At 41.9% G+C, this 24,593-nt stretch overlaps 3 protein-coding genes across 12 annotated transcripts in view; 2 read left to right on the forward strand and 1 right to left on the reverse strand.

Annotated features, from left to right (window-relative positions):
• The window catches only part of tmem39a (transmembrane protein 39A), a 25,776-nt gene extending 15,530 nt beyond the window's left edge, over positions 1-10,246 (forward strand). For all 5 annotated transcript variants that reach the window (XM_061813871.1, XM_061813874.1, XM_061813873.1 and 2 more), the window contains 6 exons: positions 1-57; positions 283-437; positions 4,394-4,751; positions 4,822-5,009; positions 5,100-5,220; positions 9,638-10,246. The exon at positions 1-57 is cut by the window's left edge and continues 27 nt beyond it. In XM_061813871.1, coding sequence (XP_061669855.1) covers positions 1-57; positions 283-437; positions 4,394-4,751; positions 4,822-5,009; positions 5,100-5,220; positions 9,638-9,874 — 1,116 coding nt within the window. In that variant the 3' untranslated portion in view covers positions 9,875-10,246. The remainder of the gene's footprint in view (positions 58-282; positions 438-4,393; positions 4,752-4,821; positions 5,010-5,099; positions 5,221-9,637) is intronic.
• A 1,106-nt stretch (positions 10,247-11,352) lies between these two features.
• Positions 11,353-19,038, reverse strand: LOC133497739 (serine protease 23-like). The gene is made up of 2 exons (XM_061813886.1): positions 18,900-19,038; positions 11,353-17,643 (listed from the first exon to the last, which is right to left on the reverse strand). Exons 1-2 carry the CDS (start codon positions 18,923-18,925, stop codon positions 16,470-16,472), a joined length of 1,200 nt encoding a protein of 399 aa, XP_061669870.1. The 5' UTR covers positions 18,926-19,038; the 3' UTR covers positions 11,353-16,469.
• Positions 19,039-19,140: 102 nt separating this feature from the next.
• LOC133497738 (interleukin-18 receptor 1-like) overlaps positions 19,141-24,593 on the forward strand; it is a 32,881-nt gene continuing 27,428 nt past the window's right edge. The window contains exons 1-2 of one of the 6 annotated variants that reach the window (XM_061813878.1): positions 19,141-19,226; positions 21,595-21,761. The gene's annotated coding sequence lies outside the window, so the exon portion shown is untranslated. Of the gene's footprint in view, positions 19,227-19,386; positions 19,449-19,844; positions 20,022-21,594; positions 21,762-23,357; positions 23,399-24,593 lie in introns of those variants that run through there. The other 5 variants (XM_061813879.1, XM_061813880.1, XM_061813882.1 and 2 more) reach the window with 5 other exon arrangements.

A 24,593-nucleotide genomic window follows, 5' to 3' on the forward strand; every position in this document is an offset into this window, starting at 1 on the left:
GCTATCTTCATCACAGTCATGCTGGCCAGGAGGCTTGTTTGGACGATAGTTTCAGAGGTGAACTCAATTTCAGTTTTCCCGGAGAACCGAAGCGAAATCTAGTCGCTCCTTGATTTGGTCAGCGATCTCAAATCGCGCACTATAAAGTAGTAGCTATCGTAGAAGTAGTACAAAGAAAAACAAAAATGACCGTGTGATTCTTGTAAATGAAGGTCTTAATGTAATGTGACACTTGGAGTTGATGAATCCATGTTTTATCCCATAAATGCGATTTCTGTCCAGCTGTCTCATAGCAGGAGGGAGTCGCTGGTCTGCTATTTGGTTTTGCTGGCAGCAAGATTGTGCCTGCTCACCATGTGTTGTTGGGTGCTCTGCTGGACCCTGGTCAACCTTTGCAAGAACCACTCTGTTCTCAACCTCCTCTTCTTGGGATACCCGTGAGTGTTTCGTGCCAACCTTGTCCACTCCGCTTCTTTTGAAGTTGTTCTCAAAATGTTTTGATGAGAGCACCAAATGGCCGTGTTTTGCTAGCACACCTTTTACAAGATATTAATGATTATGATGATGTCAGAATTTATTCGATATCTTTTGCTATCCACATCATCCAGCGTAAGGTCCATATACTAGTTCATTCTTTTTCCTCATTAGCAGAACAATTTTGGCATACTGTTAGAATGATTAGGGCACACGAAGTATTTTTAAAAAAAATAATTTTCACGAAGCTATTTGAGGATTTATTCGATAACTTTGATAGCCATCTTAATGTCTGTGTACTAGTACACAATTAAACAATAATATTAAACTATTGTCCTGCACTAGTTAACACTGCACTGGTTATGTCACACACTAGTTACTTTCTTGCCCACTTGTAGTTTTGCCTCACTTGAAACATGTTCTAGTGGAATGCAGAAATGTCATATAGTAGTGCAAGGCAGTTGTGGGAATCACTTTACTAGTTAGACACGATTATTGCAGCCTAACCCTAGCTGCTAAATTTTCTTCTGAGTTTCTGACATCTGCATCTTTTGACATCTGTCTGCTCCTAGTACTGCAAGTGACACTATGAAATTCGACTGGTTTGCATCTGGTGCTTCCCTAGGAGTTAGTATATTAAAGATTTTGAGCATTTATTTTATATTATTTATCTACGTCAGGTCCATATACTACACTTTTAGCATTTTTTTTTTATACCAAAGATGTCAATACATTAAGTCATTTGAGCATACAATGTATATTGGGAGGAGGTGAGGGGGGGATTACTAGTAAGATAGTCAGATGACTAGTGCACTATTTTGTCTGACACCAAAGCGCTTAGTAGTACATACAGTTCAGTCAGGATCAATACAATTATTCAATTTTATTAAATGCCACAATAATGATAAAAAAAGTGAGAATTTCTTGGAAAATTTTAGAATCTTTTTTTTTTTTTTTTTTTTTTTCTCAAAAGTTTACATACACAAAAAGTACTGTGTCTTTAAAGAACATGGGGATGCCCAGATGATGAGGTTGTGCTTTTGGAAGCTCCTGATAGGTTAAATGAGAACATGTGAGTTAATTGATGGCAGACCTGGGGATGTATTTCAGGCCAGACCTCAAACACACTGCTTCCTTGTTTGAAATCATGGGAGAATCAAAGAAAGAATCATTGAGCTTAGCAAGTCTGGTTCATCCTTGGGTGCAATTTCCAGATGCTAAAAGGCGCCCTGTTCATCTGTTCAAGCAATTTTATGCAAGTATAAACATCATAGGAATGTTTACCCATCATACCGTTCAGGAAGTAGGCTGGCTCTGTCTCCCAGAGATGAACATGTTGTCGTCCGAAATGTCCCAATCAACCCCAGAACAAAAAGCGAAAGACCTTGTGAAGATGCTGGATGAAGCTGGTCAGCAGGTTTCATTATCCACAGTGAAATGAGTCCTGCTCCGACAATGGATGAAAGGCTGCTCATCAAGAATGAAGACATTACTGTGAAAGAAACATAAAAAAGACACCAAGACCAAGTGCTGTTTGGCCATAATGACCGTTACACCTGGAAGAGACCCGAGAACACCATACCAACTGTGAAATATGGAGGTGGCCGCATCATGTTGTGGGTCTGTTTTGCTGTAGCAGGACCTGGAGCTCTTCATAATATAGAGGGCATCATAAAGAAGGAATATTACACAGAGATATTAAGGCAGGCCATTAGCCAGGAAGCTAAAACGTGGGCACAAATGGGTCTCCCAAATAGACAAAAATGATCCAAAGCGAAATTGTTAAAAAGTGGCTTGAGAATAACAAAGTCAACGTCTCGGAACTGCCGTCGCAAAGCCCCCTTCTCGAAATCCCATCGAAAATTTGTGGGTAGATTTGGGGAAAAAAATTGTGCGAGCGAGGCAACTGACAAAGCTGACTCAGTTAGAGCAGTTCTGTCAAGAGGAACGGGCCAGGACTCCAGCAGAGGTACTTTCAGAAGCTCTTGGGGGGGTCCCCAAAACGTTTGACCCAATTCATGCAGTTCAAAGGAAATGTATGTAGACGTTTGATCATGAAAGAAAATAATGGGAAAAAAAAAAAACATCCATGAAATTCTCTCTCATTATTGTGACGTTTGGAAAAATGATGAAAATTTTGTTGATCCTGGCTGACCTGAAACAGGCGAGGTTTAATCTGATTGGACTTCAGACAGTGAGATAAAAAAATGAAATGTGTTTTTACAGTTTATGTACTGTAAATATCTGGATTCAACTGTAGGCCTTATGTTCCATGTCAAGGATCTCAAATCAGTGCCCAAACGGCTTTCCACAATCCACCGTTTGTACATTTTGCACAGTAGCCACATCAACACAACTCACTGATTATAGTAGCGCGGTAGATTATTCACAGCTTTAACAGGTTTGTCGGTTCTCAGTGTTTTTATGGAACTGTGAGTTAAAAGGTCTACGGTTGACTAATTTCTCTTCTCACTTCATTTGCACACTCTGATGTCACTCTCACTTCTCCTCATTCAAACCATAAGTCAATAAGAGCTTTTTTTTTTGTGTGTGTGAAACTTACTTTCGTCCTCTCTTCCACCGGAGACCACCACAAAACCATTGTAACTATTGTGATATTGCTCATCTCATGATAAAATAATAAAATAGCGATTACAGTACCGTAATTCCCGGCCTACGGAGCGCACCTGGTTACAAGCCTCACCGAGTACATTTGTAAAGGAAATACCATTTGGGACATCCATACGCTGCAGCTGTGTGAAAGCCGCAAGTACCCACATTGAAACACAAAGAAAATCGGTACACAGAAAGAGTTTAACGCGAGTGCGAATGCTAGCGCTAACGGTAAGAGGGCCTCTTAAAATAAAACTTACCGCTAAAAGGCTGAGTTGCACGTGACGTCACGCTTGTTCGTCCGGGTACTTGACCGCCATTGTCGCACTGTCCATCGTCGTCACGCCGCGTTTTTGTCGCGTCTACGGATGTGGAAATGGCGGAAATGGAGACAATTGGGAAGCGATTTTTATTTTTTTTTTCCCCGTGTTCCATTGATTAGTTTGCATGAAGGAGAAGATACAATGGAGTTATCGAAAGAACGTCAACAAAAGTGGGTTGCAAATATACGACGTGGAGATCTGAACGAACCTCGAGCACACCAGGCAAATGTTTATTTGAAAGTCTGTTCTGGTCATTTTGTAAGCGGTGAGCATGTGTATTTCTAGTGTCCGGATATTCTACTTCGTGGAAGTCTTTCAGATCCTTTGAAAGAACGTCGTCGTGGAGAGTTTACGGATCGATATTGTCACAGAGTTTGATCTTCTGTATATATCTAGCTTTGCCGGCGGCGACAAGTGAATTAAAGCGGGCAGAAAACATCCGCCGCTCGCCGCTTATACATGGGTCTGTGGACGTTGCCATGGTGATGTCGTAGGTATGGAGGAGATTATCACGTGATTGCAACCCGAGAATATCACTGAGACATGCCAGGAGCACATAACGCGAGCGCAGCACTAACAGGGCCGGTTAAAAGAAAACACACCGGTAAAAGTCACTTCCTCGGCACATATATTCCACCGGTCTCATTCTTACCTTTTCCACTCGAGTGCCCCCTTGGGGCTGGTAGAAAAAATGCACAAATTAGCCGCATCACCGGATAAACTGCAGGGTTGAAAGCGTGTGGGGGAAAAAAATTCAAAAAAGAAATTACGGTAATCTGCTAGACCCACGCGCTAAAGCGGTAAAGTATCCTATCGAAAGTCACCACGTCTACGGGATTTTAATATGTAGGTGCAACTTCTTGTTTTTATTATTTATTCGCATGTTTTTCTCAATGCTAATGAGTTACTCGGTATGACTTTCCACTCTCGTTGAAGCGTTCGCACGAGGTTATACTAAATCGACGACTTCTCCCGCTCGTCAGGTTCGGCGTGTACGTCCCGCTCTGCTGTTTCCACCAGGAAGGACCCAAGAGCCAAACGTCACCCGCCGACTACGACTACTCAGCCGAGCACCAGCAAACGGACCTGGCGGACGCCCCCTTCTTCCGACCCCGGGATTTCCTCCTCCTGTTGAGGGAGAACGTCCGTGAACAGTTTTCCGCACCCCAGCACATGCCCACGCACACCTGCCCGCCGCAGACGCACACTCACACGCCCGAGCTGATCCGATCGGAGGTGGAGGAGCTGAAGAGCGATTTTAATCGGCGGATTAAGGAAGTGCTGTTCAACTCGCTATTCAGCGCTTATTATGTTGCCTTCTTGCCTTTATGTTTTGTGAGGGTAGGTTTGCCCTTCGTATTCAGCATCGGGCTGCGCGTTCCGGATAAATAAGGCTGGTTTGGTCTTCCAGAGCACCCAATACTATGACATGCGCTGGTCGTGCGAGCATCTGATCATGGTGTGGATCAACGCCTTCGTCATGCTGATGAGCCAGCTGCTGCCCCCGAACTACTGCGACCTGCTTCACCGCTCCGCGTCCCACCTGGGCCGGTGGCAGAAGCTGGAGCACGGCTCGTACAGTAATACACCTCAGCACGTGTAAGTGAATCCGTCTTGTCCTCCATTAATCGAGCCTCTCTCACGGTAATCTTCTAAATGCAAAAAAATGTTTCCTCCCCCCGCACACAGATGGTCGGAACACACCGTTTGGCCACAAGGTGTGCTGGTACGACACAGCCGCTGCCTGTACAAAGCAGTTGGACCTTATAATGTTGCGATGCCATCTGACGTTTCACACGCAAGATTTTATGTGAGTATCTGCACCCATAAATCGTAGGAACACCTGTAAATGATTCACTTGGCTGATCAAGGGTTGCAACCCCCGACTAAGTAGTGAAACTGATGAGTTCAGGCGCAAAAGCTAACAAACACCGTTAAAGCAAAAAAAAAAAAATACTAGCAGGCTGTCTCAGTCATTGTTTTTTGCATTTTCTAACCCTCCAAAACTAAAAATAAAGTTTGGATTTCAGAAACAGGCAAGTGCCATACACATTTTTACTGCAGCAAGCAGCCATTCAAGCCAGTCACGAGCTAAAATGCATCGACTTCACAATCTCATCACTCGTTAAATAAATCCTCGAACATGTCTGGCCCATCATTATACGTTAACTTTCTGCTCATTATAGAAATGGCAATTGTATTGCTTATGATTAATTGTATGAAACAGTCTGAGAGTGATCATGTTGAGTCATCGTCCAGATTGGTGTTAGTGACCATGTCCGCATAGTCTACGAGCAATGTTCCCTCGAAGCTGCGCAACTGCGCATTTGCGCACTTGTCGCACACTCTCAGCGCAGAGGAAAACAGATCCAGCAGTTTTTTTGTTGTTGTTTTTTTAAACACGGCAGCACACTCCCTCTCGCTAAGAGCTGCTGCTCGGCCACACCAGCCCACACACGCTACTTCCTACTTTACCTGACGCCCCCCCCCCTCCATTTTAATGGGGTACACTCATAATTACAAACACCCGGGGTATGTGAATAATAGAAGAAAAAGTGGTGAAACTGGACGAGATTTTCTCTTTTTTTTTTTTGAGTGAGAAAGGTCTGGTCTTAAGCCAAAGTAGAAAGTGCTGGATCAGATGGTGTATAATGTTGAAATGTTGTCAAACTCACTTTTATCGCGGCCCACATTGTCGTCATGGTTTCTGCCAGAGGGCCGTTATGATAGTGGAACCATAAAAATCTTTAATTGACCAATCATATTTACACAATCAATATATCAGCTATTATTGGAATCAGAAATCAAGGGTAATAGGGTTTTTCAACTATTATTTATGTTTAGTAATACAAAAAATGTCGTCATTTATGATATAACAATTTGAAATTTTGGTACAGATTTTAACAAAAATCATGGAAGTTGACACACGTGATTTGCGTTTGGGGGCCCACATAAAATCACGTGGCGGGCCGCATCTGGCCCCCAGGCCTTGAGTTTGACACCTGTGCTTTAAAGGGATAGGATTAAAGCCGTAATTTTAAATTTAAATTCAAGGTATAGTTGGAGACATAATATAATACCATTACCGTTTCAACTACCAATGTTATAGTTACGTGAGAAATTTTTGACTTGTCTGTTTTTAGCAATTATTTTCTCGGAAAAGCCGTTTATTGCGATTAAATGACCTTTAAGACCTCTTTGAAAGACTTGAATTTTTTTCCCATATTCGTCTCTTAATTTTCTAATTTATATTGACTTTGGAGTGCACAAAATTAAATGTAGTGTGAACAAAATTCAAAAAAACTGGAGGTTGGAATGTCTGCTTTTGTGGTTGAACTCTTCAACTTTACAATTCATATTACAGGGAATGTGAACTAAGCCCTGCCGCAAATAACAAAAATCCACAATTGTCACCTCTACCCCCAAAAACCTTTATTGTAGTTTGCAGATATCACAAGATGCCGGCGTGACGGTCTGAGCGCTCCCGGTGCTGAAAAGTCTTCTTGTGATTAACGGGCATGCGCGTATGTTTAGTAAACGTCCGGCCAGTCTGAAACATCCCCATCCATGCTTCAACATGTGCGATTCGACAACTTGTCACTGAGTGTTCGTGTTCGCTATGGACGTCTCAGAAAGACAAACACAGCGAACGTACATATATGTGTGTATCTTTTTAATCAACGTTTGTTTTGTTTTGTTTTAGCTTATAACATATGTTGGCTCCCTCTATGTAGAAGAAGGGGAACTATGAGACCGGGGGATTTCCCAGTAAGCATCTGCTATGTACCCAGAGTTCCCCTGTTAGTAACCCATGCGCCTTCATCACAAGGAGACGTTTCAGCACTGGGGAGCGCTGAGACCATCACACTGGCAAAGCACTACTTTTTTGTAAAAGGAGCTCTCCAACTCACTTCAACATAGTTCTTTGATACTAAGATGGGACAAAAATGGGGACAAAGCTGTCCCAAATACTGAAAATCTGCAAATAATTGAGGCCCTCTATGCAAAATGGACTTGTAATTGTATTTCAGTGCTACAAGACTGTGGAACAACTTAAAAATGAGACTAGTACAGCGCTAGCATGTACAAAGTTGTTGAACTGCACAGACATGTTTATTATGGGTAATTCAGTTATGCAGCACAAACAAAACCACCTTGACAAGAGGCTTAATTGTATTAGCCAGCATGAAAATAACATGTTTGCACAAATTAACATGACATGGAAAAATGAGTATGTAAATTAGTACCTGGTATTTCCACAAACAGTGTTGGCAGTAATGTTGGCAAAGGTGACTACGTGGGCTATTATTAGCCTCATTGTGAGTAAAGGAAAAAACTTTGAGTTTCATTTTGACTGCAGGAGGACCAACAACAAAACTGGCCGTCGCAGATGAAAAAACAGATCAATACATTAAAGCTAACAATAGCTCGAATATCCCACAAGATGGCGCCAACGTAATACTTTTATTGCTTTGACCTGAGCAGAAAATTTTGTCATTTGTATCAGTGATTTCAGCAAATGAACGAGGATAGTATCATCATAGAAAAGATGAATTCATGAGAATCGAATGGTGAATACGCAGGCAAACACTGTAGTTCATAAAATATGCTGAGTGTCATGTATTTGCATTTGTCCACTAATCATGTTGTGTTGTTTTATTTACCGCAGTTGCTTGTATGCGCATTTTACATTGTGTGATAATGAAATGATCATAACAGACTGTTTTCGACTGACGTCGCACATCTTCAGGTTTCGCACGCCGTCGCCATTTTGCTTTGGTGAATTCGAGTAAACAAACCGTAACTAAGCAGGAATCATTTCAGAAAGGCGCGTGAACGGGGACGCACCGCTATGTTATCGGTTGCTCAAAGGAAAGTGGGCGTTGTAAAGCGTCGTTCTTTTGATTGGTAGCTGTGATCAAGAACCAGTGCGAGAAAACAGTTAGCATCCAGAGTTAGTTATCCTGCACTTTTGTTAATAAAAAAAAAAAAAAGTTTACAAGGCTGGGGGCCGAGTCGCTACAGATACGGCAATGCACTCCCAGCCTAGCATACATTTTAAGCAAAAAATAAATGTATTTCTGAAATGATTTCATTTTATAAAGTATTTAAACTATTATGCAGTTTATTATCAGGAAAAGCTAAAAAAAAATCGCTTTAAAAAAATGTTTTTTTAGGCTTGGAACGCATTATTTCATTTTCCATTCATTGTAATGGGAAAACGTGCGTTGGTTTTTGAACACTTTGGTTTTCAACCAGCCTTCTGGAACGGATTGTGTTCGAGAACCAAGGCACCACTGTATTGTATACCGTTTAGAATTTCACACCTACTTAGCAAAAACTAAGTTCTGTGAAGGAGAAGTATTCTTTAGGGCCAAGGGCCTACATAATACCAGTGTGTGAATGCAATGCATGTCTCCAAAATCTGTATTTTCTGTTCTATTATAATAAGTTTGCAAAAATGAGTTACCGCACCGCTAGCCGTTTCGTGAGTTGAGTTAAAAATGTAGCCGTGGAAGTGGACAAACAGGGGCGGGCTCCACTTGGGACTCGTCCCGGTCGAACCTCTCTCTCTCTGTAACAAAAATGAAAATAATAGTTTACACCTCTTTCGTTGGTATGATCAACATAATTTAACACAACGCTGACTGTAATCACGCGGTAGATGTTTAAATTGCATTGTGGAGTAGGTACACTAACCTTAGCGGTGTGGAGGCACAGGTTGCTTCCAATTGATACCGCCGCATGACGAACCCAGTTGTAGGCCTCCAGACCTTTGTAATTCTTTAGGTGGTCCCCGGTATAAACGCTTGTCGAGATGGTGGACGATGTCTGGATAGGTTACAGAATGGCCACAGTTCGAAATTCTTGCTCCATTTGTGTTTCTCCAAAGCATACGGTTCGATATTGTCGATGAAAGCGCACTTCTTGTCGTAAAGCTTTCTTAAAACGACATCTAATGAGCCCTGATCACGTTCCAAAGTCTTTTTAGCCACCACGCGTCACTTTAAACAGTCGTACGAACATTTGTGGAACTCCAAAAGCATTAGAGTGAATGGCACGTCTACAGAGTGAACCCATCCAACATGGCCGCGTGCCCCGGATGCAGTCACATGGTCGAAAACAGTCAATGGTATTTGTAACCCATAAGAATATGCTCTTGAAGTTTTCTGACAATATCCTGTCTTTTTTTTTTTTTGTTGTTGTTTTTTTTTTTGATGTTACAGTTCCTCTTCCACAAGCCATTGCGGATCCTGAACTTGCTGATCTGGATTGAGACCAGCGTGGTTCTGTATCAGTTATACTCTTTGTTCCTCTCCGAGCGCTGGAACCACACTCTCTCTCTGGGCCTTATTCTTCTCTGCAACTACTATGTCCTTTTCAAGCTGCTCAGAGACCGCATAGTGTTGGGCAAAGCCTACTCGTACCCGCTGTCCAGTAGTTTGAGCTTAAAGTCGCAGTAAAGACTGAAAGCCGGAGGCGGAAGACGTACGGTCGTGTTGAAATTGAGAGACCGGAAGTGGGCGTTCGGGACTCGCAATTTGGAGCGTGAAAGGGACAGGACTCTGAACTCATAATCGTGTTTTGATACGGTTATATTTTTAATGCAATGTTTATATGAACCTATTTAAAAGAATATTTTATTTTCTATACTATTTTTTGAGTTACGCCGGGCATTACCACGCCGATGACGTTAGCATGCCGCGCCGTGTTGTCGCTAGAAGAGGAGGAAAGAGGCGTTTTCGCCAAAGATGTCAAGAGCGGCCACGTGGCCGCATAGCCTCACGGGTCAGTCGGCGCGTGAACCTTCTGTACCCGATTTCGAATTTTCACCCTCGAACCGCAAAGTTTATTGAAAGACGAAGATGCGGCTGTTTTCTAGGGGGAACTTAGTGTTGTTGTTTACTGCTGACGAGTTAAGACAAACAAGTCGCGAACCGTCATCAAGTATTCAGCTGCAGTCAGCGATGGACGATCTTATTAGAATGGTCCGGGCAGTTGCTTGGCAACCGCTGGAGATGAGAGAGATTTATGCCCCCCCCCCCCCCCAAAAAAAAAAAAAAAGATGGGCAGGCTCGTGACCATAACATAACAGATTAAGGGATGAGTTTATTCCAAGGCAAAGATGTTTAAAGGAAGTCTTGGTGCTAAGATACACTGCCGACAAAAAAATGATGGATATTGAGTACGTCTTAAGGGGAATTTACAGAATTATTATTTACTGAATTTACAGATGAATTTAAATTGACCTTCTCTAAACTTTTGAATGCAGATGTCAGAATGTTCATTGTTCCAGTTTTTATTGCACAACTTGCTGTTTTCCAAAACGGAACATAGCGGCCAAATGAGACTAATCTGATGGATTGAGAATAAATTCCGATTTATGGTTTTCAGGAGTGAGGAAACATTAAATAAAATTAGAAAGAAATGTGAGGGATGAGAGATAAAGGAGCGTATAAATATTTGAGTGGCTGCTGGCAATGAGACCCTCATTCGTTGACTGTGCTTCTGTATTTTGGCAACAGAGACTCTCCACACTTCGCTATTTGGCCACAGGTCCTAGGTTTGTTTTTTTTTTTGTTCGCAAAATCCCAAAATTTCACCCAATATTCCCAACTTTGTGTGAGTAGCGTACATTAAGCTGCTATTTTTGAGAGCCTCACTTATTGCATCCATCAACATGGTGTTTTTTTTTTTGTTCGCAAAATCCCAAAATTTCACCCCAATATTCCCAACTTTGTGTGAGTAGCGTACATTAAGCTGCTATTTTTGAGAGCCTCACTTATTGCATCCATCAACATGGTGTTTTTTTTTTTTTTTTGTCAGCTAGCTACTCAACACTTTCGTACTTCTGCTCACTGTATTGATGGAAGTCGCATGCTTTTCCTCATTGAATCTGCGGTTGCGTCTCGCATTAATTTGGGTTTTGGCAATTGGCGTGTTCTTTTTTTTTTTTTTTTTTTTTTTTTTCGTCATCATAGGCTGTGACCTCGGTTCTTCACAAGCCCCCCGCACCTCCAGCCACGGACGCTTTAAAAGTGGTACACTGTGCCGTCGCTTTTTCTTCCAGCGTTTTGGCATGAAGTCCTTGCGACGATCTGGTTCGGGCAGTTTAGGCTCAAGTTCTGAGGGTGACACCTCACTTTACATTTTGAATGTCATTTTCAAAAATGTATTTAATGATATCGGTGCTTGAATGCTCAGCCGCCTGTCGGAGTCACGCACATCTGGCTGTCGCTTTACCAGTTCATGTATTCTCGGCAGTACGGGCAACTGGAGTAATATGGGCCACCTGTATTTCTGAACCTATTACAGCGCCATAACTAAAACTCTTCCAGTTGGTAGTTCTTCATGTTGTTTATTGAATAATCAAAGTGCTCATCTGTAGCCCCACCCCAAAAATGTGGTTATCGCAATTTTTTGTGTACTGCAAATGGTTAAAGTTAGATAGAAACTTCACCATTTTTCATCAACGTAGTATACCAGATGGACATGACAATGTTTAAGTGAATTACAGTCCTATACTGAAAAGGGAGGCCCTGTAGCTCAGTGGTTAGAGCACTGGTTTGATAAACCAGGGGTTGTGGGTTCGTATCCCGCTGGGGCCTCCACTCCCTGAGAAGGGTTGCGTCAGGAAGGGCATCCGGCGTAAAAATTGTGCCAAACATATGTGCGTTCATCTGAGATGACACGCTGTGGCGACCCCGAAAGGGACAAGCCGAAAGAAACTTACCTTACAGTCCTATACTGAAACTGCATTACAGACGAAAGGGGAAAAAAATGGGAAAATATATCAAAGTACACTTTAACTGAGCAAATACACCAAAAAAGAAAGTCTGCCACCAATTCTTGATCTTCAACCAAAGGATGTGTGCAATGAAAAATTTCAGTTTCTGTCAGTGCAAGAGAGTTCATCTCAGTTCTTTTATCATTTGCAGGCATGTTAGCTGGTATTTACCGACAGGGGAGGAAAAAAAAAAAGGGTGTACTTGGTAAAGTACTGTAAACCAGTGAACTCAGATTAATTTATGATTTGAATGTTATGGGGCTCATACAGATCATTTCACCCCAATATGGTGTCGCATATGGAAGTAGATTAGTGCCACCAGGACTTGAATTTGAAATGTAAAGTTAAATAGGATTTGAATTTGAAATGTAAAGTCAAATAGGAATTGAAATTTAAAGTGAAATAGGATTTGATGGGATTTGAATTTGAAATGTAAAGTGATCACATTTTCAATAGCTGTATTTCAGTGTAACTTTTCAATGTTAATAATTCAACTGGCTACAATTCGCTGTCTGAAATTCACTGTCTGTGCCACCAGGCAGGGTTACTTCAGGTCAAAACTAAACAGCCAGCCAATCGCAGTTAGGCTTTCTTAGTCACGTGACACCACATACCAAGAAAGCGAGACTGCGATTGGCTGGCTGTTCTTCCCGGTGGCACAGAAGATGAATTTTTAGACAGCGAATTGTAGCAACTATTGAAAATGTGTTCAAATTCAAATCCTGGTGGCACTAATCTACATCCGCAGTCGCACACTCAATTTTTCATTGTCTGAGAAGTTGCAGAAACCACAAAGTACATTTCACTTTTCTCCTTTTTATATCAACTTCACGCAAGCAATTACTCAGAGATGCAAAACTGTATCAACCCCTTAAGATGGATGCTTTCTTGTAAAGAAGATCAATACAATATAATTAAAAACATATCAAGTACATATGAAGGCATCATATCCTCTCATGTGACTTAATCTTTATATTAGTCATAGTCCCATATTTCTCCAGTTGTCCCTATGCTTCAATTTGCATGCTGCCTTTTTTTTTTTTTTTTTTTTTAAGTCAAGCTGTTTATGCCTCCTTCTGCCTTAAGTTGCGCCGTCTGACTTTTTTTTCAACACGCATTCAAATCCACCGGCCAAGCATTTCTTTGGCGGTTCATTTAAACGCCTGAATGATAAAACGCATACAATAAACCGACGGAATCTGGTATATTCAGGATGAGTGTGGCTCGGGAGGAATCGGAATTTGCCTCTTGTGCCTTGCAGTTTTGGGTGAGCTACGAGTGCAGTTGGCTCGTGTCAACTTGAATGTAAAAAAAATAATTTGAAAAAAGTGTCCAGAAGGTAGTGCTGTTGACTCGAAAGAAATTCTCTCATCATGACAGCACCTGCCCCAATATTTAGTAAACCTTGATAGGAAAGAGCTTCAGCTTTTGCCTTTTTATTTTATTTTGCTGCCCACATAAGTGCTTTCCTCAAACACATTCTGCCTACTTTTGTTGGTTTGCGGAAAGCCCCTGAGAAGCGCCGTTGAGGTTTTGACAATTGGAATTTTATTTAACAAAATAATCAACGAGTCACTTTTTGACTTCTTTCCCTTGCTTCCGATAGCATGAAAGGGGGGGGTGTTTGTTGTACAACGCGCCGGCGTCAATTGTTTCTGTAGTGTATCACATATCCAGCATCACGACTCTGTTGTTCAAGGAGGTGGTCCTCATATTTCGGCTTTTTACAGTATTCGTTTCACCCTGAGGATCTTTTTTTTTTTGTCATCTGAAATAAAACATGGCGTTAAAATGAACACACTTGTGCATTTGTATAATCGAGCATTTTTTTTTTCATTTATTTGCCAGTTATTCAATTTCCGAACGCAATAATACAATTCCACAAATGTTATTAAAGGGAAGAGTAAGGGGAGGAGGGGAAATACTTGCAACTACCACAAGAGGGTGGCAGACAAAAAGCATCTACTGAGCTCTCCTTTGCTTATTTTATGTCTTGTGTCCAAATAATTGAAATACACGATTTTGTATAGCGACACTTTGCAATTGAAGCTGAACTTTAAAAACAAAAAACAAATAAACTTATGCACAATAGCAAATGGTCAGCATTCCAAACATTCACTAATACAATTAACTATTTGGACACAATCAAATGACACCTTTGGTTGCTCATGTGTACATTCATAAAAATAGAAGTAGAGCTGGAGAAAAAGTTCATACAGTGCAATAACTCGTTGCATTAAAAAGAAAAAAAAATGTTTGCAGGCCTGACGTTCCTTTTCGGTGTATTCCGGACGCTCCAGAGGATTATAATATTTCTTGACGGCTTGGGCATACAGTGGTGCCTTGATATATGTTTAATTGATTCCGTCGCAAAGCTGGCAACGCTTAACACTTGAATCTCAAATTATCTTCCTGTTGAAAGCACGGAACAAAATCTGATCTTACCTTCCAACAATGTGTATTTTTTTAAAATGAGGAAAGTACATCTATAACGTCCTTTATAAAACTGTGAACAATATTAAATGGAATGCAAACAATGAAACTGCATCTCGATTAATATACTCTAGTTCCTGGAGTGTGTGATTTGGCCACCTTAACACTCCCACATAGATGCTATTTATTAGCCTTTCTATGTCACTGCATTGTTAGCATTAATCTAGCAGACTTGAATACGGCAAAGCTGCAATGTGTGTGTGTGTGTGTGTTGCTTTCAAATAAACACGGCATAATTCATCTTAAACTGAGTGGCAAAAAGTCTGAAGCCCATTTTTAGAAAAAGTTTCACTATAAACCATACTGCCGCTCATCTTAATTTTTTCCATGAAAATCAAAACTAACACTTGTATCTGCAAAAAACCTAGTGAGTTGGGACACTTTTATGTCAAAGCACCACTGTTAATGGACCGTTCCGACCTGTCAATCGCTGGTACAATAATAGCCAATCAGATAGCCGCATTGTCTTAACCCCTGGCTTGCCACGCCCCCCTCGCCACATTGTCCCACAAGCAATGCCGGTTGTCACTAGCGTGCGCTTGGAAACGTTAATGTTACGAAGAAAATGGTCCTCAGATGCGCTCGGGGAACGTGCAATTCTGATGAAAGAGATACGGCTAGGTTACAAGGGGCCCGCTTGATTTATTTTCCAAAGCCTAAAACACAGTTGACCGAGTGTCTACGATGGATTAAGGCTCGCGGAAGAACGCACGTGCAACTCAATATGGACAATAGCAACAAAAACAAGGCTGTATGTTCGAAGGTAAGTGGCGGGAGAAGTATCTTCTCTTGAGTTTGATTTCATTATTATTAGTGCTTTATAGACTGCGGGAGAACAACTTTTACTTTGTTAGTGTATCACTGACCTGCTGAATGAAGTGTGTCATGTTTTATGCCAAAGAGTCGGGTTAGTGATACGTAAATGCGCGATATCACGCAAGAGAAATGTCAATTTCCCCATTTGGATCACATCGGACTTTTAAGACAAGAGCACTGGGTCGAATGAAACCACCCACTCACTTCTAAGCACTACAATGATATTACTCGTGATCTTTCCAAGTAAAAAGTACTCACCCTGCTTTACATGCACAGTACGATTCCACTATTTTATCCTGTCGGATTTCAATATGACGTTTGTGAGGCGTCAAACTTTTTTGCATCGATCGCCAACATTTCGCTGTAACTCTGACAATGCGTCCAAAATCTTAATTCCGTTTACATATCCTTGCGTGAAATAGTTGAGACCTCTCTGTAGAGCACTCTTGGGCAAATCTGACCCATTTGGCAAAAAACATACCCCAATATTATCCGGAATACGCGATAGAGAATCGACTTCAAACATGTTCTGTTCAATCGCCATTTTGGAAGCTTGTGGGACGTGGCTAAGGAGGCGGAGCTTAAGGTCGCCATTGGAAAGGTCCATTGCCCCTCGAAACAAATACTTGTCACTTGCCTCTGGTGTGTCTTAGGATGTCAATTGACTAATCTTGGTTGCATATTTCAATGGTAACAAACTTGCTTGATTGCCAATGTTTGAGGGATTCTATCATCCAATAATTGGAAATTCAGTCTTGGGGCCAAGCAAGTGTTCAACTGGGGGAGGAGCTTCAAAGCCGTAGCCTTATTGGATAGGAAAAGTGCTTTTTGGCTATTTTGGGTCAATACTGTCACTGATTAGTATTTGGGTGGCCCTCAATCGTCATAATAATTTTGCATCTGCAACTTTTTACTTCAGTGATATTTGGAGTTCTTTTTGTTTATTGCTTCAATGTCCGACCTCACCCTTCGCGACAGTCCACAAAGTTGCCTTTTATCCAGTAACAGATCTGAGCGTATTTCAGAGGCGTGATTCTCACAGCGACGTTAAATTCATGAGACGCCCCTTGGCGCTCCACCCACTGGTGCCCGGAGAACACACCAATCACCTTGCGCTCCCAGCGCCGACGCCGTCCGTCCCACATCCGGGCGTAGACCCCGGACCCGCTGGCCCCGGGCTGGGCGTCGCAGTGCTGGTAGAGCAGATCTGACGTCTCCTCCCCGGCTTTACAGAAACGATACACCAGCTGTCCCGGACGGTCGTTGTCGAATCCCGAGAAATGTACCCGTCGCCCGGGCAGCCTGCGAGAAGGAGGGCTGACGCCCAACTTCATGTGATGCCGTTTGTGGGCTTTCTTGAGTTCTAAGAGAGCGTAGTCATAGTCCATCCCGATGTCATTGGCATTACCTTTGATCCATCCCTTGGGCACATGCGTGCGCTTGGCTCGGATCCACTGGAACTTCATTTTCTCCGACAGTATCGCGGCGTCGTTTGGACCACCCTCAATATGGTTGGTCAAGTTAGAAATCAAAGACTGGATGTCTCGTTGTTTGGATTTTAGAAAGCCCACTCTGAGCCTCTGGGCACCCTTCACGTAGTTTTTACCGTCATGAACGCAATGAGCGGCCGTTAGAACGTGCCGGTTCCCGACCAAAGTACCGGAACAGCCGGTGGACAGTTTGACAGCCGCGGAAAAAGGATATTTAAGCACAAAGTTGTGCCCTGCGATGCTGTAGCGCCCGTCGTGACCGAAGATCTGGCGCTTCCGTCTGGTATGCGACCGTTCGGCTTTCCCGGACGGCCGAGAGGAGTATGCAGAACTTTTGTTGGACCCGAGGTTATATCCGTAGATCCCAACGGCGGTCTCAGTGAGCCGACCGTCGGAGTGAAGCGTCTCGTAGGCCAGAAACTGACGTAGGTCCCGGTAGCTGGGCTGGGGTGCCGTTTTGTGGCATTCTGGGTCACAGGGGGAGGTGACATCAAGGCGGGCTTGGGACAGGAAACGTGGGGCCGGCCGACTCTCGCTTTGCTCCGGGAGGACCGCGGGGACGCGCTGAAGAATCCAGTGGGGTCGTGAGAATGAGAAAACCGCAGGCGGGATGACGAGGAAGAGAAGGATGTGGATGGAGGGGAACCTGTGGATGGAGGAGAGGACGACAGATGGACTAAAAAGGTGGAAGTCCAGAGCCACACAAGATACAGAGCTTTTGTTTTTTCACAGTCGGCACAGTAAACCCCAATTTGGCCACACGGTTGAGACCCTCTGACTGCATTGCGCCGAAAAACGTCCACATTCCCAAAACCGGCATCGCGGATTTAAAATTAACCCCGTGGGAGCTGAAGGAGAGTGTTTTCATTTGCGTTGGAATTTAGCAGCTGCAGACGTGCAGTGTATTTAATGAGGAAATATGGCAGACGGGGCAAAGGTCAGACCTTGAGAGGCTCGCATGGAAAATCCCCAAAGTGTCCTTCAGGGCTTGGCCTTAAACCTAAAAGAGTGTTTTAATATTTTCATAGACTGGGTCTACTAAGGACACACAGATCAGTTATTAGACACTTGGTCCACTCCAAGTGTTTTATGGCTGTCTTTAGGACTAACATAAATTGACCATAAACATTAATACATACATTATCATGAATATGATCAAATAAACGTCCAGAAAACTTTAAGACTCTATGTGCCCACTGTTAAAATGTCAATTTTGAAATTTGTTGAAAAAGATTGTCTTCTCAACATTTTATTTCTCCTCTGCACATTTTGTAAATATGTAGTTATTCATATAACATATTAACTTATTAATTTCATAGGTTTGCCTGTCGTGGTTGGCCAGTGAAGTCCGGTACAAATTTATTAGTTATTCCTTCCGATTAAAACAGAAATACAAGAGTTGAATCAGTATTATTCCTTTTACCAAAGTATTTTTCTTTTTTTTTTTTTAAACACGTGATTATTTCTATACAACAAAAAAAGTGAATTTCCTGTCTACTTCAACTTAAGAGTAGATTGGAGTACTTAATTAATTTCATACGTCAGTGGTTGGGCAGTAAGGTCCAGTACAAATCTTTAGTTATTTATTATTAGTTATTCCTCGCGGTTAAAACAGAAATACAGGAGTTGAATCAGTATTACTCCTTTTTTAGCAAAGTATTTTTGTTTTTTTAAGAAGTGATTGATATTTCAATACAACAACAAAAAGTGAATTTCCCATCTACTTCGATTTAAGAGTAAATTGAGTACTTTTATCACTACTGTTGTCACGTGCAATGAGTCAGGTGTTTTTTTTTTTCCCAAAATAATTATTTTATGGGGGGGGGGGGTAATACATTTAGCGTCACATGCAAGCTCCGATCTTTATATTTAAGAGTAAAGCTAGGTTGATTTTGGACTTACCGTGATGGTTTGGTGTTGGAGTTCATCGTTCAATGCAAGATAAACGCAGAAAGTCTCAAGTTGAAGTTTTGCAGGTCATTTATTTCGTCAGCTGATGACTGGCAGGAGTGGCTCGCGACGTCTCCGTGCTAATCCTGGGTCAACATGGATCGAGTTGTCCCATGACAGTGCACTATGATGTCGTGAGGGCTGCAACGCCGCGTCGGTCCATGCAGTCGAAGGAAAGAAGGGGGGGGGGGGGGACGGACGGACGGACGGACGGAGGAGGTCTCCTGCAGGGATTTTTGCTGCCTGGCTATCACATCTGCAGAAAGGAAAACAGTGCAGGTTAGTCACGTGACACAACAGGGCACACTTTCACGATTACCAACCTATACATCAAATTCAACAGATTAAATAACTTTTGACTTTGTCGATAATTCGATAATGTAACTGCAACCCATCTTAGTCAGTTTTAGTTTAGTTTTTTTTTTAAAGGGCTTTGGAAGGGGGGGGTGAGCCACATGAATCCGTGGCTATGACGTCATAAAGGTGATCCCTCTGACCATGGTAAATCGGTGCTTCTCTTTTTCATATTTTGACAATATTTTCCGGGTCACTCAAACCAACGTAACCGCGGTTCCGATATGATCAGAAAAATATTTCCGTTTATCTATTTTCTTTTCTACAAACTAATATTTGTTTTTGACCAGTTAGCATGGCGGGTAACATGTAGCTAGCATGTAATCGTTAGCATAAATGTACATGCAATCCTGATACTGTACAGTAATTGCGTATACTAAAATTAAATATGTTTTGCTGCAAAGGATTTATTCATCAATATTAAAAGCGTTTGGTGAATTTTATAGCGTTCGTGCGCGTGACGTCAATATTTTGTCATATTGACGGTCAAAAAGAGCTGCTCAACAGTATGAGGGACATCGAACCGGAGGAGAATATTCACAATACCAGAGACTTGTTGTGCTGTTAGTTGTCACAGCAGACGAGACAGATAGTCAAAGAGATCATTGTATTGAATACCAGCGAAAAAGACCAGAAAAGATCGATGGATTTCGGCAATTAAATGTGATGGATGGTGCCCGACCGAATCCACACGACTGTGTAGCGATCGCTTCATTTCAGGTAGTAATTATTCTTCTCAATCTCAAATAACCAAGAAGCATTTATAAAGCCGTGTTGGCTCATTTGAGAATTAGGCGTATTTAAGAAAAAAAAAGTCTGTTGCAGAGGTTTACGGAGGTTAAGTGTTGCCGCCATGGCTTCTGTGTATGTTCCATGGAGACAACTCAGTCCTCCTTTTTTTTTTTTTTTTCATAGTTAATGAATGCCAGTTTGTGTAAAACCATGAGTCATTTATTTAAATATTGGTATTTGTATTGAATACCAGCTGAAAAGATCGATGGATTCCGGCACAGGTTAACTTGTGGCCGAACACACTTCCGCGTTCACGAGCCGTCAAAACCGTCACCATGTGGGATTTATTCCTGATTGAGAACAGATCCAGCAACAAAGTATTTGTATGCGTCTTGACTTTTATACGCTTTCAAACCTTTCCGTGTAAATCTTGAAGACTTACTCACCAGATCCGTGTGTATATTCAGTTGTCAAAGACAAGTGCAAGCGGGGTGATAGTCCAATTTCTTATTGGCCAAAACATCAACTTCGGCTTTAAATATGGGTCCTCTATGGCGAGTTTCTCATTTTTCCACGTACCGTCATTTATTTTGACCTTCTGTCGGTATCTGACAAGACTCTGGGCGTCGTGCTACAAGACATAATTCCGTGTCGTCTCCAACCGACTAAGCTTTGAGCAATCCTTAGCTTGACCGGCAATATGGCGAGGTAAACAAAAGTCTCGTGATTTTATGACGTAGGTGCACGAGCTCTACAGACTACTCGCGCATTTGAGCATCATTCAGTACATACAGAAAAACAGATATTCACACCACTTTCAAACCAGAATGTGGGAGGAAAGTAGATGCAAGAATTTTCACGTTTGAAAAAAAAAAAAAAAAAAAAAACACGCACGCACTATAGATAAAATGTTGAACTTTTGTGGTATTTCCCTGACCTCATTTCTGTTTTGTTTTTTTTCTTTGCGTACTGAATTAAAAAGGCATGTTGCATTGATTTTTGTCAACTCATTGAGTCATTCCGTATATTGGAAGGTCAAAACATGTCAGTTGGATCTCTTTTGCAGGCTGGACCCGCTTGGCTCAAACGCTGCCCTCGATAACTCGCGACCCCTCCCATCCCGCAACACACAATTAACGCACGTTTTTTGAAAATGAATTCAGGGCAAGGAGTTCATCATCCTCTCAGCAGCTATGTAAGCTTTCATGCGTCATGGCTGGAAGATATTTTCGCATTTTTGAAGTGGAAAGGAAGTTGCTTTTCGTAAACACGGATCGCTCGGTGCTTGTGAAAAAGACGTTAGTGTTTGAGACTCTTATGAAAGAGTCCGTGTGTTTACGGCTGTGCCCTCTGTTGTCACGGAGACCCGCATTCCCCGGACTACTGTCCATGTTAATTGTTGAATTCCACCCACTCTCGTGCTCATGAGCCCTGACACAATCAAACAAGTATGGACACTGTCATGTATTTCAGTCTGCTCTCTTTCCCCTTCTCCTTTTTTTTTTCCCCGTTTTTGTGCCTCTCACTTTCTCATTTCTGTCTAATTTTCTTGTCCCTCAAGGCCACAAAAACAGCTGTTTGGCTCCAGCAGCTCACCGCTGAGCGCCTTTAAGAACTCCTTTGCCGTGAAATGTTTGGGAACTCGGGCCAAGTCTCAGGGCGAGCCCAAGAAGAGCTTGCAACCCAAAGTGCGTTTCGTATACAACTTTTAATTCCTCACGACGAAAGGTAAACAAAGTCAGTCGACGCTAAACACAACCAACGAATGATGCTAATTTATAGCTTTATTTGGTCGTTGTGGTGTACAGTTTTGTGTTTTTGTTGCTTCACATTGCTGTGCAATCTAAAGCAAGCACACAAAAGTTTGTACACCCCTCACGGTTTAGTAAGTATGTTTTTGTTTTTTTTTTATGTTTTCATCGGACTTGAAAGAAATGACTGCTACCATGTAATGTAATGCGTATAATGTGTGTATAACTATAAATTTATTGACCCCTCAAAGCAACTCAAAACACAACACATGTCAGTACACTGTTTGTTTTTATAAACATTTTATATCGTTTCATGGGCTGGCACTGAAGTGTACATTTATTGTCCCTCTAAATAATTCAATACATAACCATTAATGTCTAAATGCCTCACAACAAAATTAAAGCAGAAATCGACTGGTTTGCATTAACAACGTATCCAATACGTCATGTAATATGTACTGTATTTTGACAATGCGACGTTCAATCCTCTCTCATTTAATAGCGTTTTGAGAAGATTTTTTTTTTATCAACAATTACGAATTTTCTGGGGTGCTGCCATTTTCACGAGTCACATGACTTAGGCGCACGGATGTGACGTGTTACGTCCCGCAACAAAGGCTCGATTACATGGGACACCCTTTATGCCCGGCGCTGATTTTTCTGATTGATCCTCATCTGATGAAGAAATAGCAATATCAGTTGATCGGGAAGACGGAGAAATATTTCCATACATAGCCGTGAGCCAACTGCGTTAGGGTTGACGTCAACCAAGGAGCCGAGCCGCCTCACGGCTGTGTATGGAAGTATTCCTCCGTCTTCCCGATCCGCCGATATTGTCGATAAAAATCATCTCAAAATGCTATTAAATGAGAGAGGATTTAACGTCACATTGTCAAAATAGAGTACATGTTATATGACCTATTGGATGCGTTGTTAATGCAAAACCAGCGGATTTCTCCTTTAAGTACACCACAAAGTGAAAATGTTCAAACGGGACTCAGTTGTCTTACCACTCGTGTCATGTGACTCATTAGAATTACAAAGTCCTGGATTTGAATCTTGAAAAAAAGCCCCCCCCCCCCCCAAAATAAAAAGAAAAACGTGAAGAGCGTACCCACTTTTTGACCGTTTTGTATTTTGTTCCAAAACAAAAAGCAAATTTTTCATTTTCCAGACAGACAATTTAGGGATTACCTGTAGATTTTTTTTCCATTAGATGGTGATTTTATTCTCTATTATTTATATTATTTGTGCTCTCTCAAACTGATCACTTACAGGCTACTTTAGGCAATTTTCTTGGGAAAAGTTCATTCATTAACTTTGAATTTGCAATTGAATCAGCGCTACCGTCATTTCCGGCCGATAAACCGCAACTTTTTTCACAGGCTTTCAACCCTGCGGCTTATGCGGTGCTCCGGTTAATTTGTGCATTTTTTCTAACGGCCGCAATGGGGTACTCGAGCGGAAAAGGTAAGAATGAGATCGGTGGAATATATGTGCCAAGGACGTGACTTTTACTGCTATGTTTTTTTTTTTTTTTTTTAAACCAGCCGTGTTAGCACTGTGCTAGCGTGTGGCTGCTCTGTTACTGCCGTGTCTCAGGGATTTTTACCGGTATGTATTTATTTATTAGCCAGCCCTGTTTGTGCTACCGTGTTGTTGGTAAGCTAAGGTATCAAAACTTTGAAAACTTTCTGTGGACCGTCTTTCTTTGCAACTATCTCGTGTTTCAATGTGGGCACTTGCGGCTTTTACACAGCTGCGGCTTATGTATGTACCAAATGGTATTTCCTTTACAAATGTACTCAGTGAGGCTTGTAACCAGGTGCGCTCAGTAGGCCGGAAATTGCGATAATCCAGTCACCTTTGTTACTTTTCTTGTTTTTAAAGCCCAATTTTTGCATTGCAGAAAATGGATGAATGGAGGGATAATTTTTCTTCAGCGAATTACCGTAATTTCCGGCCTACAAGCTGCGACTTTTTTCACACGCTCTCATCGCTGCGGTTTATGCGGTGGTGTGGCTAATTTGTGAATTTTTTTCTAACGGCTCCAAGGGGGCACTCGAGCGGAATAGGTAAGAATGAGACCGGTGGAATATATGTGCCGAGGAAGTGACTTTTACCGGCCCTGTTAGTGCTATGCTAGTGTGTTGCTGCTGTGTTACTGGCGTGTCTCAGTGATATTTACCGGTAAATTTTATTTTTAACCGGCCCTGTTAGCGGTAGCATTAAACTCTTTTTGTGTACCGTCTTTGTAAATATCTCGTGTTTCAATGTGGGCCCTGCGGCTTTTACAATGTTTGTACCAAATGGTATTTCCTTTACAAATGTACTCGGGGAGGCTTGTAACCAGGTGCGCTCAGTAGGCCGGAAATTGCGGTAATCCAGTCACCTTTGTTACTTTTCTTGTTTTTAAAGCCCAATTTTTGCATGAAGATTTTATATAAAAAGTCTACACTACCCTGTTCTATTGCCAGTTTAGTGTGACATACATAATTAAAGCGATCATTTCAAAACGTTTACACCATTAATGTGACCTATGGCCTTTACAATTCATCCGTTCATCCATCCATCTTCCGTCTATCCAGTCATCCATTTTCTATCTTGCTTATAAAATCGATGCAAACTCCACTCAGGAAGGTTAGATTCAAAGCCTGGATTCAAACCCCCAACTTCAGAACTGTGACGTGCACATGCCAACCACTGCTCTAACCCTGTACAATTTATCCATCCATCCATTTTCTTTGCCGCTTATGTATGTACCAAATGGTATTTCCTTTACAAATGTACTGGGTGAGGCTTAGAATCC

Source organism: Syngnathoides biaculeatus, chromosome 3 (genome assembly GCF_019802595.1).
Source record: "Syngnathoides biaculeatus isolate LvHL_M chromosome 3, ASM1980259v1, whole genome shotgun sequence".
Taxonomy (NCBI): domain Eukaryota; kingdom Metazoa; phylum Chordata; class Actinopteri; order Syngnathiformes; family Syngnathidae; genus Syngnathoides; species Syngnathoides biaculeatus.